The sequence below is a fragment of the Galleria mellonella genome, unplaced genomic scaffold (assembly GCF_026898425.1).
Source record: "Galleria mellonella isolate WM207_F2 unplaced genomic scaffold, CSIRO_AGI_GalMel_v1 utg21, whole genome shotgun sequence".
Classification (NCBI taxonomy): domain Eukaryota; kingdom Metazoa; phylum Arthropoda; class Insecta; order Lepidoptera; family Pyralidae; genus Galleria; species Galleria mellonella.
The window spans coordinates 2,250,493-2,265,313 of NW_026442037.1; the positions used below are offsets into that span (position 1 = coordinate 2,250,493).

At 34.0% G+C, this 14,821-nt stretch overlaps 1 protein-coding gene across 10 annotated transcripts in view; it reads right to left on the bottom strand.

The window, feature by feature from the left end:
- LOC113509955 (protein sprint) overlaps nt 1-14,821 on the bottom strand; it is a 365,904-nt gene that overhangs the window by 19,941 nt on the left and 331,142 nt on the right. For 7 of the 10 annotated variants that reach the window (XM_052894346.1, XM_052894340.1, XM_052894344.1 and 4 more), the window contains 11 exons: nt 9,333-9,533; nt 7,216-7,400; nt 5,868-6,097; nt 5,311-5,540; nt 4,838-5,227; nt 4,121-4,678; nt 3,750-3,945; nt 3,273-3,667; nt 3,041-3,176; nt 2,398-2,553; nt 338-461 (listed from right to left, as the gene is read on the bottom strand). In XM_052894346.1, coding sequence (XP_052750306.1) covers nt 338-461; nt 2,398-2,553; nt 3,041-3,176; nt 3,273-3,667; nt 3,750-3,945; nt 4,121-4,678; nt 4,838-5,227; nt 5,311-5,540; nt 5,868-6,097; nt 7,216-7,400; nt 9,333-9,533 — 2,801 coding nt within the window. The remainder of the gene's footprint in view (nt 1-337; nt 462-2,397; nt 2,554-3,040; nt 3,177-3,272; nt 3,668-3,749; nt 3,946-4,120; nt 4,679-4,837; nt 5,228-5,310; nt 5,541-5,867; nt 6,098-7,215; nt 7,401-9,332; nt 9,534-14,821) is intronic. The other 3 variants (XM_052894341.1, XM_052894339.1, XM_052894345.1) reach the window with 3 other exon arrangements.

Consider the following 14,821-nt stretch of genomic DNA (forward strand, 5'->3'; position numbering starts at 1 on the left):
AAATGATGATGATGATGTAGGGTAATTCAACTCTCAAATCACACCGTTAAAGTCGTAATATATAGGTTTATTAATTTAAGGAACTAGCTGATCTATTGATAAATGGTAGTATAATAAGGTGAACATAAATCCAGCAACAAAAAACTCTAAAATCTTTTCATGTTTCATTACTACGTGTGAGGGCGGGGACAGACTACATCTCAGACATAATTTACTGTCATCTTAACCCGAATCCCAAATCACATTTTACGAGAAGATGATCCATAGACTTAAAAAACTTGAGAAAGTTGATCTCAAACGACAGCCACTTTTACTTGGCTTTTGATCTTTGGTTTACCTTTGTGCTACAACTTGATGCATTGTAAGGTGCTGCACGCCGTCGTCGACCCCACTCAGCCGGCACTCTTGTTCAGCTAGCGAAGGGAACGTGCCTTCGCTGTTCGAGCATTCGTCATTTTTATCTGAAAAGAAATGTAAAATGATAAATTTATTTATTACTTCTGAATAACTAGTTGATGGTCTTGGAAAAGCCTTGACGAAGTGCAGCAAATCCTTGTATGTGCAACATGAAACACATCCATCATCTTTGTATAGATATGGCCATTATAAAATTTACTAATACCCTTGGAATTCTCCCTGGGGTACTGCTGTTGAGGAATAAAGAGTAAGTTTCTTTCTACAATATGAAATGGCAAGCAAGCTGATGATCAGTCTGATAGGAACCGTCAACGTAGCAACCGTCACCAATGGACATGAACAAAACTTGGGACTTCATAGAATACCTTGGTATGCATGTAGCCTCCTCATCCGTTACTGAGGATTTCAGTGTTATACCACCATACCCAGTAAATTTTATAATATATTGGTTCTCCTGAATAAATAAATAGTACTTATTACGTCCTTTTTCATCGCAAATAACAAATAAAAACGTGAAAATCATATTTCTTATTCAGTGATTGAAAAATTTTGAATTTTTATTTTTATATTTTAATAATATTTCTACATTAATATGCAATTATGGAGTAAATTGCCAAGTATCCTATCTTATTATTACGTGTATAATAAATGTAAAAGTTTGTACCCATGGATGAATGAATGAATGTTTGTTACCCTTTTACACAAAAACTACTGAACAGATTTGAATAAAAAATTGTACAGGGGTAGGTTGTATTCTAACTTAGTACACAGGATACTTTATGTACCTGCTGAATAAAGCGGGCGGAGCTGCGGGATACAGCTAGTCATAATTTTTTTTTTCATAGTTATTGGTCGAACTATTAAAGGCTTTAAGTATTAACAAACAAACTGACTTTCACATTTCTAATATTAGTAGAAAAAAGTGATTATGATATTTAAAAAATCAAATAATTGGCTTACTACAAAGTGCTTGAAATGTCAAAAAATTGCATAGGAAACTTAAGTACTTACAGTAAGTTAGGCATTTACAAATATGCAAGTATTTACAACCTAGCTCTATGGACATAAGGACTTGATATGCGAGCAAATTAAATTTAAATATAAGCATTTAAACATATTTGAGTCGTCGAGTGATCGATTTATTTTCTATTTATTAACACTTGTTTCAATATTACAAAATAAAGTGTAAATTACTTAGTATTAATCTATGAGTAAAGAAAAAAAAATGCTGTAATTTAAAAAATATGTTATAATACATAATCGAAACCACTACTTGATACCCAGACTCCAGAATTCAGCCAGTGTGTAAATAAAAAAAAAAAGGTTAGCTCTAAAGCAAAATTAAGTAAATATCAATTGCGCAGTGTCTAAACCAAATAAAACCTTTGCGAAATGCAATATACGCCCAGCTAATTTATATATTCATTATATACATATAATAAATAAATTGTTCTACAAACTATAGAGAAATTAATATTAATTACAAGTATATTTACATGTAGTAATTATCATAAAATCAGGAAATGTTAAATTTTTATAAAATAATATATAAAGTTTATTTTATGAAGTAAATATTCAAAAATAATAATTTTTCGCCTTTGCTCTATATTCAGAGGCATTTGTAGATTGTTGCTATTGTGGTGGCATCACTGATTCATTTAATATAGTAACGGTGTGTACCATCACCGGAGAGTTAGTTAGAACTTTAAATTTACTATATTGTTATCATAATATAAATTAACTGGGCGTGCATAAAATAATGTAGGTTTTAAATAGTGCGAAGGTGCGAATTTAATTTTGAAAAGAATTCCGTATAACCGCCAAAATGAATGAAAGAAAAAAAGTGGTCAAAATACCATTACCGTTCTAAACTGTACCACAAAATATACGGAAAACATTTCCAAGTAAGTGAATATCGCTGCTAAAATTTAGAAAAGCTACGCAATTCTACAGTTGGCTTGTTAGATCAAATCCACTGACTTATGAACTCCCAACTGGAGTCAATGGTCCAAGTCTGGTCGTTCTTGCCTGTTGGCGGCTTACTGATGATCCGTGGTGGCTGCACCGGTTTCACTTTCGGCTTGCTGCGCAGTGACACCAGGTTGTCCACTGATGACGATGTATTTGGGGATGACGCTGTAAAACGAAAAAAAAATTATTTATCAAAAACTGAATTTGCAAAGAGTATAAGAAAACTGATAGAATAAAAAGTGGCAGAATCCAAAACGAGGATATCCGCAAATAAACCAAAGCAAAAGGCATGGCCTGAAGGATAAGCAAGCTGAAGTGACAATGGGTTGGTCACATAGCTCGAAGAATCGACAATTCATTAGAACGAAAGGTTTTTGAGTGGCGACCCTGTATGGGAAAACGTTTTATAAGACGACCACCTCCATTAGATGGAGTGACGATCTCAAACACATTGCAGGGAGTCAGTGGATGCAGGTGGCTCAGGACCGTTCCTTATGGCAGTCTATGGGGAGCACAAATCACAACAGCACAAATGTCCGGTTACAAATCATCAATTATGTTAAACGCTTATTTCGTTTTATTTTTGGGTTAAACTAATAGAAAATCTGAAGATTTTGTCATGTAATTAATAAATATTTGCAATTGTACTTACGCGATAGTTCTTCAATGCTGTGCATATCTCTTAGAGGATAGTATGGATGATTTTGATTGGGAGGCTCTGAGTATCTCTGGGAGAGATTCACGCCGACTCTGATTAGCTTTCGTCTTTGCACAGGGGGTAAGGCAGCCTGAAAGTTTCACGATAAATTATTACAAAATTTATATAAATTTAAATTCGTAACTCCACCTATTGTAATTGGTTTAAGTTTTAAAATTAAACTTACTTCATTAATTGCATCTACAGGGTCCGCATAGAAAGGACTGCCAGCGTTATCTTTCTCAGAGTCATCACTAATCGGATCTTTAACACAGTCGTCTTCTAATTTCACTGTTTCCATACTTTCTGCATTAGAATTTTCTCTACTTTTAAAAGCTGCTTCTATTTCTTCAGTTAATTTCTTATTCATATTCATAACAATATTAAGTTTGTCTGGCCTCTTTGGTACTATATCTCCTTTGCTATTCGTTGTCGCTATAATTTCATTGGAACCTTTGTAACTCTTTTTCAAAGAGCTGTCGGAGAGGTTCTTCTTTTCATTCAAACTTTCTGTCGAGTTTAAAATATGTATGTTTTCCTTCTCCAAAATAGATTGTGTACTTTTAGCTGCATTAAGCTTTGCTGAAAGTTTTGAATTCAGTATTATAATGAGATATAACTTAATCCGTATAAATTTATTAGTAAACTTAAGGACAGTACTTACGCAAGGTATCTGGCAAAAGGTCGGGTCTCTTACTTTTCATTAATCCATTATTTAAATTATTATCATTTTCTAGTCTTAAAGGCTTGAAAGTTGAACAATTATTACATTCTGGTCCCCAAATATCTTCATAGTCGGATACTTTATCCATTAAAGAACTCCTACAATATACACTTGGCGATTCTAAAATATCTGATTCCTGAAATATGCATGAAAATTAGAATAATTACAATAAAATTATAATGGCATAAGATATTAAGTAATGTAAATTCATTTTTCATATTTTAACATAATGTCGTGCTGTTAGTGATGACGATACAATACAAATATATGTACATAAATATTCTTTCATTACATCATAATTACCCTCCTACCTGATAATGTCTGGACTCCTTTCTCTGGGAGTGTCTACTCCTTCTTGATCTACCAGATGGCGTAGTACTCGTTGTATTAGTGCTAGGTGACAACACTTTATCACGATCTTTACCCATCATAGGTGAAACGATAGATTGGTTAGAAGTTGGAGAAAAAACATTTTTGTTTGATATTGGTGAACTTCTAGATACAGGAGAAAATATTTCACTTTTATTCGTTTGACTAACAGGAGAAAAGACGCCACTTTTAGACGATATAGTATCGTTTGATACTGGAGAATTAATTTGACTTGTCGGTGAAAATATACCACTTGTAACAGAATTAGTGCCATTAGGTGACACTAAGTGATTTGAAGTAAAACTGTTATTAGATTTAGAGAAAGTGTTTACGATGGGATCGACTGAGTCAGAGGTATTCGTTTGGGACTGGGGCTCAGCTGGCGATTCTGGTTCGGTGGTATTTGCTTGTTCGGTCATTTGTCTTTTGAAGCTTCCGTGCAAACTAGCTGTCATTGCGTTAATGCACTCTCCTTCTGGCGACATACGATGCATCATATTCTATACAGGAACAGGAATAAGTTTTAGTCATTACAACCTCTTCAATTCTCATATTTAATAGAATACTATTAACAGGTTAGAAACAATATAGAGCATTCGACTAAATACAAAATTCATGCAAAGAGCAGACTCGCCATGCAAAAACTACACTTTCCTCACCTGTGTTTCTCCATCAGACTCAGCAAAGTTTTTGCCATTGTCCCCTAGGTTGAAAACAGAGTCTGCGCTGTTGTTATTATTGATTGCATTAGATGCAAGCGTTAGTTGCAGCCGATCACTTTGTATGCTCTCGTTTATTTGATGATTATGAATTTGTGTGTTATTGACACAGAAAGTAACCGTTGTTGTAACTGTTATGTTTCCATTCTGTGAAGCCTTGTTAATAGGGCTGAAAGCTTGAGCTTCGGATTTAGGAGATAAGGACATTTTAGAAACAGGCGGCTTGGCCCATCGTGGAGGTGGTGGAGGTGGGGTAGTTTTGACGTGATTCGATGTAGGAGATTGTTGTGTGTGGGTCGTGGGAAATGTATGAGGTTGAGTTATAAGAGCCTGAAAATATTTGAAGCATTGATTAACATCAATTTAGAAATACAACACCATAAAAGCAATAGAAGTTAGTGAAAAATACTTACGGTACTAGACATTAGATTAAGAGTATTTGGTGGGGTAGGCCTAGGCGCTCTGATAAATGCTGTCCCACTAGGTTTTGCTGGTGGAGACGGAGGTGTTCGTCCTTTAAATGTACTAAGATTCTGATTTTGACTCGGTGGGGAACCAGATCTGTCTATTGGTGACATTTTTAATACGACATTCTTGTCCTTTTCCGGACTTAAAACATGTTCTCTGGAAATAGTTCCTGTACCTGAAATATAAAAGTATAGATTAAGACAGGTGAATTCAATCTGTCTAGGTGCATATGATATATAAAAAAATATGTCATAATATGAATTGAATTTTTACTATTTGGGATATAATATGAATATTCGTATACGCTTATGTATAATTAAGTAAAATATTTACAATAAAGATTTATAAAACAATACATTTTTTTTAATGAACTAGGTTTAATAATTGATGAGAATTAGGAAGAAAATAATTCTATTATTTTGTTATTTTTATGGTAGTGGAATTAAACAAAACTATTGTAATCGACTGACAGTCTTTTGTATTTTTAAAATTAATAACTTACTTGCGTTGAAGCTGCTTAGACTAGATGCTGTATCTGATGGCGTAACGGCCATTGGTACAACTCCATTAGCCAACTGACAAGGAGAGAGTAGGCTATGAGGGTTGTTTTTAGGGTTTGCCATTGGATAGCCCCAGAATTCCTGACCCAGCAAAGTCAGGGAGCTAAGTTGTTGGCGACTTTTCGCCTCACGAAGTGCACGCGGTAACTGGAGTTGCACAGGTAATTCATCGCTGAAAGAAAAAATATAATTTATGATTTTACATCGTCCTAAATACTGATAGGTGTGTTCTTGTTTCGTTGTTACTTTCTTCGATTAGTTTGTAAATAGAATAAGAAAGTGACAAGATGATATCCCAGGGAAAGTAGAAGGAAAACAGGCAGACCCCACACAAGATGGGTTGACGATATCAGGAAAGTGGCGGGAGTAACGTGAGATAACTCAAGAAAGACGAGAATGGAAACGGTCTGAGGAGACCTTTGCTGTGTTGTGTGTGTGTGTGTGTGTGTGTGTGTGTGTGTGTGTGTGTGTGTGTGTGTGTGTGTGTGTGTGTGTGTGTGTGTGTGTGTGTGTGTGTGTGTGTGTGTGTGTGTGTGTGTGTGTGTGTGTGTGTGTGTGTGTGTGTGTGTGTGTGTGTGTGTGTGTGTGTGTGTGTGTGTGTGTGTGTGTGTGTGTGTGTGTGTGTGTGTGTGTGTGTGTGTGTGTGTGTGTGTGTGTGTGTGTGTGTGTGTGTGTGTGTGTGTGTGTGTGTGTGTGTGTGTGTGTTTTTTTTTTAATTTTTTTAAAGTTTAATGCTTTTTTAAAGCACTGTTATTAGGATAAGTTGATTTGAATAAAAGCTACAATAAATTAATACTAACAGGAAAAGGATCCGGCTGATGCTAAACATTTGGCGTACCTAACATCAATGCTATTTCAGAAGAGGCTTTTCTAAATTAGAACATAGGGTATGTTGTATTGTAATCCTTTTGGAAAACCTCGAGCCTTTATATGAAGAAATCACACTGTACGCAACCAAGTAAGTTTTAAGATATAAAGTGGGAACCACATATTATACTTTAAAAAGGAAGAGATTCTAAATTCGCCTGTATTTTTCGTGATAATACCAATTTTGTATCGATTTTGATAATTAATTGAAATTTAACAGTTAATTCAATCGACATAGTTTACTTTGATGTTCGTTTTATATATTATGATTATTGAATCTATCTTTTGCTATCGAGCAAAATTCTATTTATTGCGTATAAAAAATCACATGTAGACATACGATTCCGTATTCTAAATTCTAATATTTTCATTTTAAACTATTTACGAAGTCGCTGTTTTATTTTTTATTCTAATGTTACTTACCAACATTGTGAGTAATGTGCAATTAGTTCAGGTATGTTATCGAAACGGTTGTGTGATGTCTCTAAGCCGATACGGCCTCCTGATGCCTGGATGAGGTAATGCTCTATATAAGGCCCTTTATCTGCAGGAAGACGAACGCTGATAGCCATTGTGTCGGGTTGACTGGACTGGCGCACGACGAAGTTCTGAAATGTAATTAAATTATAATCATTAATTATTATTCAAACTTCTGATTCTGATTTAATCTTAATCACACGTTATGTCTTGAAAATGCTTAGTTTTCTTTTTAGGTTAGTATTTTTTTATAAGAAGCAAGAAAACAAACTCATAATAAAGGTTATATAGAGTGAAGTAGAAATTATTGTATTTTTTTATAGTTGAGTACTTTTCACCGGGGAAACTGGATATTTTTTTAATAAACATGATTATTTAAAAAAAAGGCAAAAAAAATACAACATATCTTATATATATATATATATATATATATATATATATATATATATATATATATATATATATATATATATATATATATATATATATATATATATATATATATATATATATATATATCTGTCCCCTATAGACATAAGCAGTACCATGGACATAACAGAGTATACTGTTTCGCCCATAATATGCATTCGCCCCCCATGCATTGCCATTCTTGAGGACTCAAGTGTGTTATTCCTCTATACCCTGTAAATTCACTACTATATCCCATTCTTCAAACCGAAACACAGCTATGCAAACAACTGCTTCACGGTAGAAACACGAATGGAACAGAGGTACCCAAGCAATCGACTTTTTTAGAAAGTCTCCCTCTTGATGAATTGAAATAGTATTATATTATTATTCCAGCCGTTAACTGTCCACTGCTGAACATAAGCCATCTCCATAAGGGGAGTTTTGCCAGTAGTTGCCACACTTGGCAGGCGGATTGGCAACCGCAGTTAGGCTTTGGTAGTGTTTTAAGGACGCTGCTGCCCATTCTTCGCACTCCTTTAATCGCCTCTTACGACACACAAGGGAAAAGAAGGGATGGCCAATTCTATGCCGGGGCATACATGGCTAGCATGGTGTATTAGTATAAAAAGTACAAAATTTTTCGTCGTTTATCGACCCATTAGGGTCTTAGGGTTAAGTAAAAGAGACAAATTATAAGAACTATTGAGGACAGAAGGGAAAAAATGTTGGGACACTTGATACGACACGACGAACTTATGAACATTATAATAGAGGGTAAGATAGAAGGAAGCAGGGGAAGAGGGAGACCAAGGCATAGTAACATCAGGCAGATCAAGGAAGGAGTTGGTGTCGTGTCGTATCAAGAGGTGAAGAGATTCGCTGAAAATCGTAGTGAGTGGCAAGAGCTCCACCGACAAGAGCTCAGCTCTTAAATAAGATAGATAGATAGATATATCGACCCATATTTTTAACTAGGATTTTAACTGACTTCTAAAAGGAGGTTTTCAATTCAAATGTATTTTTTAAAGTTATAACTAACTAATAACTGTTAAATATAAACCAATTTGGATTTTTTTTTTCTAAAACATTATACTTACAGATTGATCCCACAGAACTTTTATCAGAATCAATTCAGCAGTTCAGTTTTAAATCAAACTAACTGGTTTTGTTACGAATAAAGTAATTTTTTTTAGAACAAAATCTCAAAATATACTGGTAAAATATTTCTTAAAATGATGCCAACAATTTCGATTACATTCTATACAGCCAAATATATATATATTAATTATCTACTCAAAGCCTCTAGGGCTTTTTTAGACATTTTACAAATAATAAACACAAACAAATTGTTGCCCTTCGTTTGTATTTTAAGCTTTTATTACTTCCTCTGCCTTCGGGGGTAGAATTGTTAATCTACAGTCAACATTGTATGAATTTCCAGTGTCTATCTAATTACATGTAAAAGAAAGCTACTATGTACTGACAGACACTATTGGTGCAATAATAAAGTCCTATGGGTTCCTATAGGGTCTTATAGTGTCCCATAAGATATAAGAATGATCTATTCATCGATTTTGTAAATATTAAGTAATTTCTAGAACTTAGAAAATATTAATTTAAAAATGTTGCATAAATAAATAGTTAAAACTTACCCCTTCCTCTTTCCCTTGCAACAGATGGAACGCTCCCGCCCTCTGTATGCCGGGTAGGAACCAAACGGGGTGCGTCCTGATCAACCGTTCCAAGAGCCCGATGTCGCATGGCGGTTGTTCTTCAGACCCCGATCCTGAGGAGTCCACTGATGAGCAGTCGCCCCGTGCACCCTCGCCGTCAGATGATAAACTTTCGCGACTCTGAAATAGTGGAAATAAAATTTAAGTGAATATTGTGTTCCAATATGAAACTTTGGGAAAGGGGTTAGGCTGTTAGACCACTTTGGTCTAACAGACCCACTGCTAGCAATATACCCTATCAGGTCGGAAGGGACATTGCTAGCAATGTCCTCAGTCAAGTTAACCTCCACTTGGTCCCCCTGGAAACCATCATGCTGAATTACATGTGTATTCATTGCGATGGGCTAATTGACCTACCTTTTCATTCTCGCCTGAACGACTCTACGACTTTTGTACAGTCTCCTTCTGGCAATTAGGAGATTCTCCCCCTGGCTATTAGGTATTTAAGAGTATTAAATTTCCTGAAAGATTATTTAAAAAAAAATGTATTTGTATCTCAGTTGATACAAATACTTTTTTATCTATTATACATCTAGCTATATAAAATAACATTCATGTGAACTGAATTAATTCTGCACCTATTAAAATGTTCCATTCAACTTTAAGCCATTTAGAAAGACTCCCAAACCCCAAAGGAGCCCTCTCTATATTACAATCATAATAGCACATAGGAGCTACAAAGTGAAAACGCTTCGCTAATTACTAAACCCTTGGTTGAAGTGTAATAGGTAAATATCAGCAAGTCCCTTTAAAACAAGAAAGGTATCGCTTTATAGTAAAATTAATAGCAGTAGTCCAATTTCAAGTCCAATTGCAGAACAATTATTTTATATCAAATAAAATATTATGTGATATGTATATGGCCTAAAAATTTTACAGTGACCAAAGAGGTGAGGGTATGAAAATACTTTCTTTTTTTTATTCTATATAATTCAGCTTCATATAACAATTAAAAATAAAGAGGCAATATAAATAGTTGTGATTTTATATCAATATAAAATGTAAATGTAATTTTTTTTATACAACGAAGATGGCAAACAAGCATACAGCCCGTCTCGTGGTAAACGGTTATTGGAGTTATGGACGCCTGCAACACCAGGGGTATCACAATATGGGACCAATACAGAGATAAACTCTATCAATTTCGAAAATTATCAAAATAATACACCTAAAAATATATCGAATTGATAATCCTTTTTAAAATTTCTTAATTGAAGCTTTTTTATTTTAAAATTCTAATAATATAAGCTGTAACAAATATAATTATCTCAATATTGTATCTAAAAACTATAAAAAAAATGTATGTGGCCAATATAGGGACTAAACTTATTCGATAAAAAAAAACCTTATAACCATCACAATAACTGATGATATGATGATGATGATGATGATAATATCACATAGGTACGTACTGCATACAAAAAAAAAACAATCATATTGAGAATCTACTCATTTTTGAAGTAGGTTAATAAGTACATAAAAATAAAATATTTATATTACAATTAGACTACTGTTTGCATTAATTAAACTGTCCATAACTGATGCGCCTGAATGGGGGTAATGGGAGGGCTTAGGGGCTCAAAGCCCGCACGGTGGGCTTATCATAACAACGTAAATATACGTAGAATATTTTGTTTGTGGGGAAGTCAATTATACGTACATACAAATTCATGTCCCTTTCAAATGTTGTACAAACTCATAATGCTTCCATATGATTCGAAACGCCATAATACATACACTTGCTGTACAGAGGGAGATTTTGTACAAAAGTAGTTTGCTTGGGTACCTTTGTCCCATTCGTATTTCTACCGTGAAGCAGTTGTTTGTATGGCTGTGTTTCGGTTTGAAGGGTGGGATATGGCAGTGAATTTACATAGTACAGAGGAATAACACCTGAGTCCTCAGGAATGGCAACGCATGGGAGGTATAATGGGTGAAACGGTATACTCTGTTATGCCCATGGTACTGCTCATGTCTATAAGCGACAGTGACCACTTTCCATCAGATGGGCCGTTAGCTTGTTTGCCATTCTAAGTTGCATAAAAAGTAATTGCAAAAAAGTGAGTCGGTACAGAGCGGGAGAAAGGTTTGTAATTTGTTAGTAATGGGGTCTAACAGCCCCATTGCTAACAAAATACTCTGTCAGGTCGACCTCCTTGCGATTACTCCTGGAAACAGTCGCAGTTAATTACCGTTAAAATCATCATGAGGGGCTAAATGACCTGTTTTCATCTTCACCTGTCATCTTTCTCTGGTGCTTAGCCAGCGTATACCGATAGCGCAGGCGGGATTAGTATTTTATTCTCACCCATTAAAAAAAACTACAATACAAAGCAATTAACGTTAAACAGTTACATACATTCTCGTATTGTATATTAAAATAATTTGAAATTTTAACCTTTTATTTTATATTTTTTGTTCGCATCATCTAAACTCTCTCTTCTCAATTTCTAACTCTTTTTTTACGCGTGGATTTCAGAAGTAGGCACATTAATGAAGCAGACTATTTATAGATAAAAAAGATAAAAAATATACTAGTTTTTAAGTTAACCTTCAGTATTACACTGTGGAAACCCCATTTAATTAAGAACTAACAGGCAGACAGACTGGTAAGTTGTAAAAAATATTGTTTTGGCCTTCTATTGATCTTATTAAAACATTATCATATATTTTTTATATATATATAAAAATATGTAACAGATATCGTAAAGTTAAATTTTTATTACTTTAGATTAATATAAGTTTTATTTCATTTATTATTACACTTCTTATTTAAATTTTATTTTTAGCGTTTATGTTTAATTAAAAAAAAAAAAAAAAAGTTACTCTAGATACTTATTCGAATAAAACATAAAAACAAGAATAACCACAAGTTTGATACATTTTTCGTATAAACCCAAAGTTCGGTAGCAATATTTCGCGAAGTATTTTCACAGCGTTCGCTTCAAACGGAAAGCGGGTCTTTGTTCAAGAACTTGGAAATGTTATTACCCGATTTCCCCGCAAAGGTTCTGTACAAAGGCGCAATTTCATATATTCCGCATACATTCCCGTTATAGTTGCGTATGGTGCGTTGTTTATATGTAAAAGTTATCCCTTTTTATAATATGCGGTCAGTGCCCTTCAGGAAAGTTGATACAGGTCCTCGTAATATCGTCAAAATATGTCCAGTTGGGTGTGCGAGTGTATTTTTTTATAATAGAAAAGGATCGTGGTCTCTTTTAATCATTTCGTTTGGGATGAGTTCTATAATTTTAGACTTCGGTAGATATAATTTACGTGTTGTGATGAAGAATACAAGTACATGATGATAATGATGATGATTTCAATATTTGGCATATTTATTTATACTTTTGCACACATTGAAAAATGTGTACAGGCCTGATGGCATTCTCTACCAGTCAACCACCACGCCAACAGAGAGAGCAAATATGCGGTGCACAGATTTAAGAAAATAGCAAATTAAATAAATATTTTAAGAGATAACAATTTATGATAAATAAACATACAATCATATAGACATACAAAAAATATACACACATAAATAAATAACCACAATACATATATAAATAACCATACATGGTATATATTAAATTAATAAATATATAAATAATAACTAATTACATGACAGATTAAGGCTTTTTATTGTTGTGATAAATTGAAGTAATGTTCACGAAGGGACTTTTTGAAGCAAAATTTGGTTAGGGACTTTTTGATATCAATAGGCAGTACATTCCAAAGATTGATAGCTGAGATGGTAAAAGATTGAGAGGAGAAGTTTAATCGATGGGTGGGGGTATACAATAATAGATTGTACTCGTATTTCTTTTCACTGCCAAGATGTGTTAATCGAATCAGAAAAGTCAAAATAAAACTATACCAAGCCGTCTGGCAAGCCTATGGTGGCTATATTACTATGAATTACTACTTATTCACTAGCGGAATTCGATTGTTATTTCATATTTATGATCTGTATCAATGTAGACAAAATTTTTGTATTAAAAATAATTCATCAAAAATCTGTTAAGAATTTTCGCATAAATCACATGTAATTTATATGAAATTATGCCACAAAATTATAAATTATGCCCAGCACATACCAGAGGGAGACTTTGTATAAAAGTCGATTGCTTGGGTATCTCTGTCCCATTCGTGTTTCTACCGTGAAGCAGTTGTGTTTGCATAGCTGTGTTTCGGTTTGAAGGGTGGGATATGGCGTGAATTTACTGGGTACAGAGGAATAACACCTGAGTCCTCAGGAATGGCAACGCATGGGGGTATCATGGGCGAAACATTATACTCTGTTATGTCCATGGTACTGCTCATGTCTATAGGCGACGGTTACCACTTTACATCAGGTGGGCCGTCAGCTTGTTTGCCATTCTAAGTTGTATAAAAAAAAAACATTAGTATCTAAACAAGGCCTGATCCATATTTTGCCTTCAACCAATGCTCTCAATTAGACACATTTTCGTGCAGTTACGGTACATGTTTTGAGTTTTGTATAAAAAACTCAATTAAACCATGTTTTATGCTCCTTAAGTAAAATGTTATTCATAATATCAAGTATAGAAATTCCTTGTAATATTAAAAATTACATTTTTACGAATTACATGTAATATACCTGTAATTCGTAAAAATAACGAATTATTTATGAAGTATAAAAAGAAAATAAAAAAGCCTTTCTACGTATCGAAAGGATGAATGCATACGAATGGCGAATTAACGCTAAATTTGATTACGATTCATACATTATTTTGTATGTAAAATTCATAAATTTCGCTTGTATTTTATGTAAATAAAATACACATTAAAGTTTAATATGTATTCATGTGTAAATGTTATGTCTGTCATAAATGAAACAACGTAATCGACGCAGTTAAAAAGATTCGCAAGTTTCAACCCCCAGTGATATTAATATTCATCGTGGAGGGGCGTTAATTAACACGAAATCTCGTACATTATTTATCGCCGCGCGATTCAAATTAAAATCTACTAAATTCGTAGCCATTATTTCTAATTATCTGTTTTGTACAAATGTTGTATCTGCCCAACATAACACAGGTGGGGGAAAGGGATTGTTAGTAATGGAGACTGAGAATCCCATTGCTAGTAGTTCTCCCTGGAAACTATCATGGTTAATTCCTGAAGAATTCATCATGATGGGCTAACTGGCCTGTTTTCATTCTCACCTATCACCCTTCACTGGTGCTCCGCCAGCGTATCCCGTTAGCGCAGGCGGGGTTACCATACCATTTTCACCCATAGAAAAACCCTGCAGTAGATTTAAAAAAAAAAATTACGATTTAAAAATGCCTGTAAACAAGTCTATTTGAATAAAGATTATATAAATTTGAATTTCGTTTTAAAATTTTACAAGAAAACAACATTAATTTCTGTTGCTAACA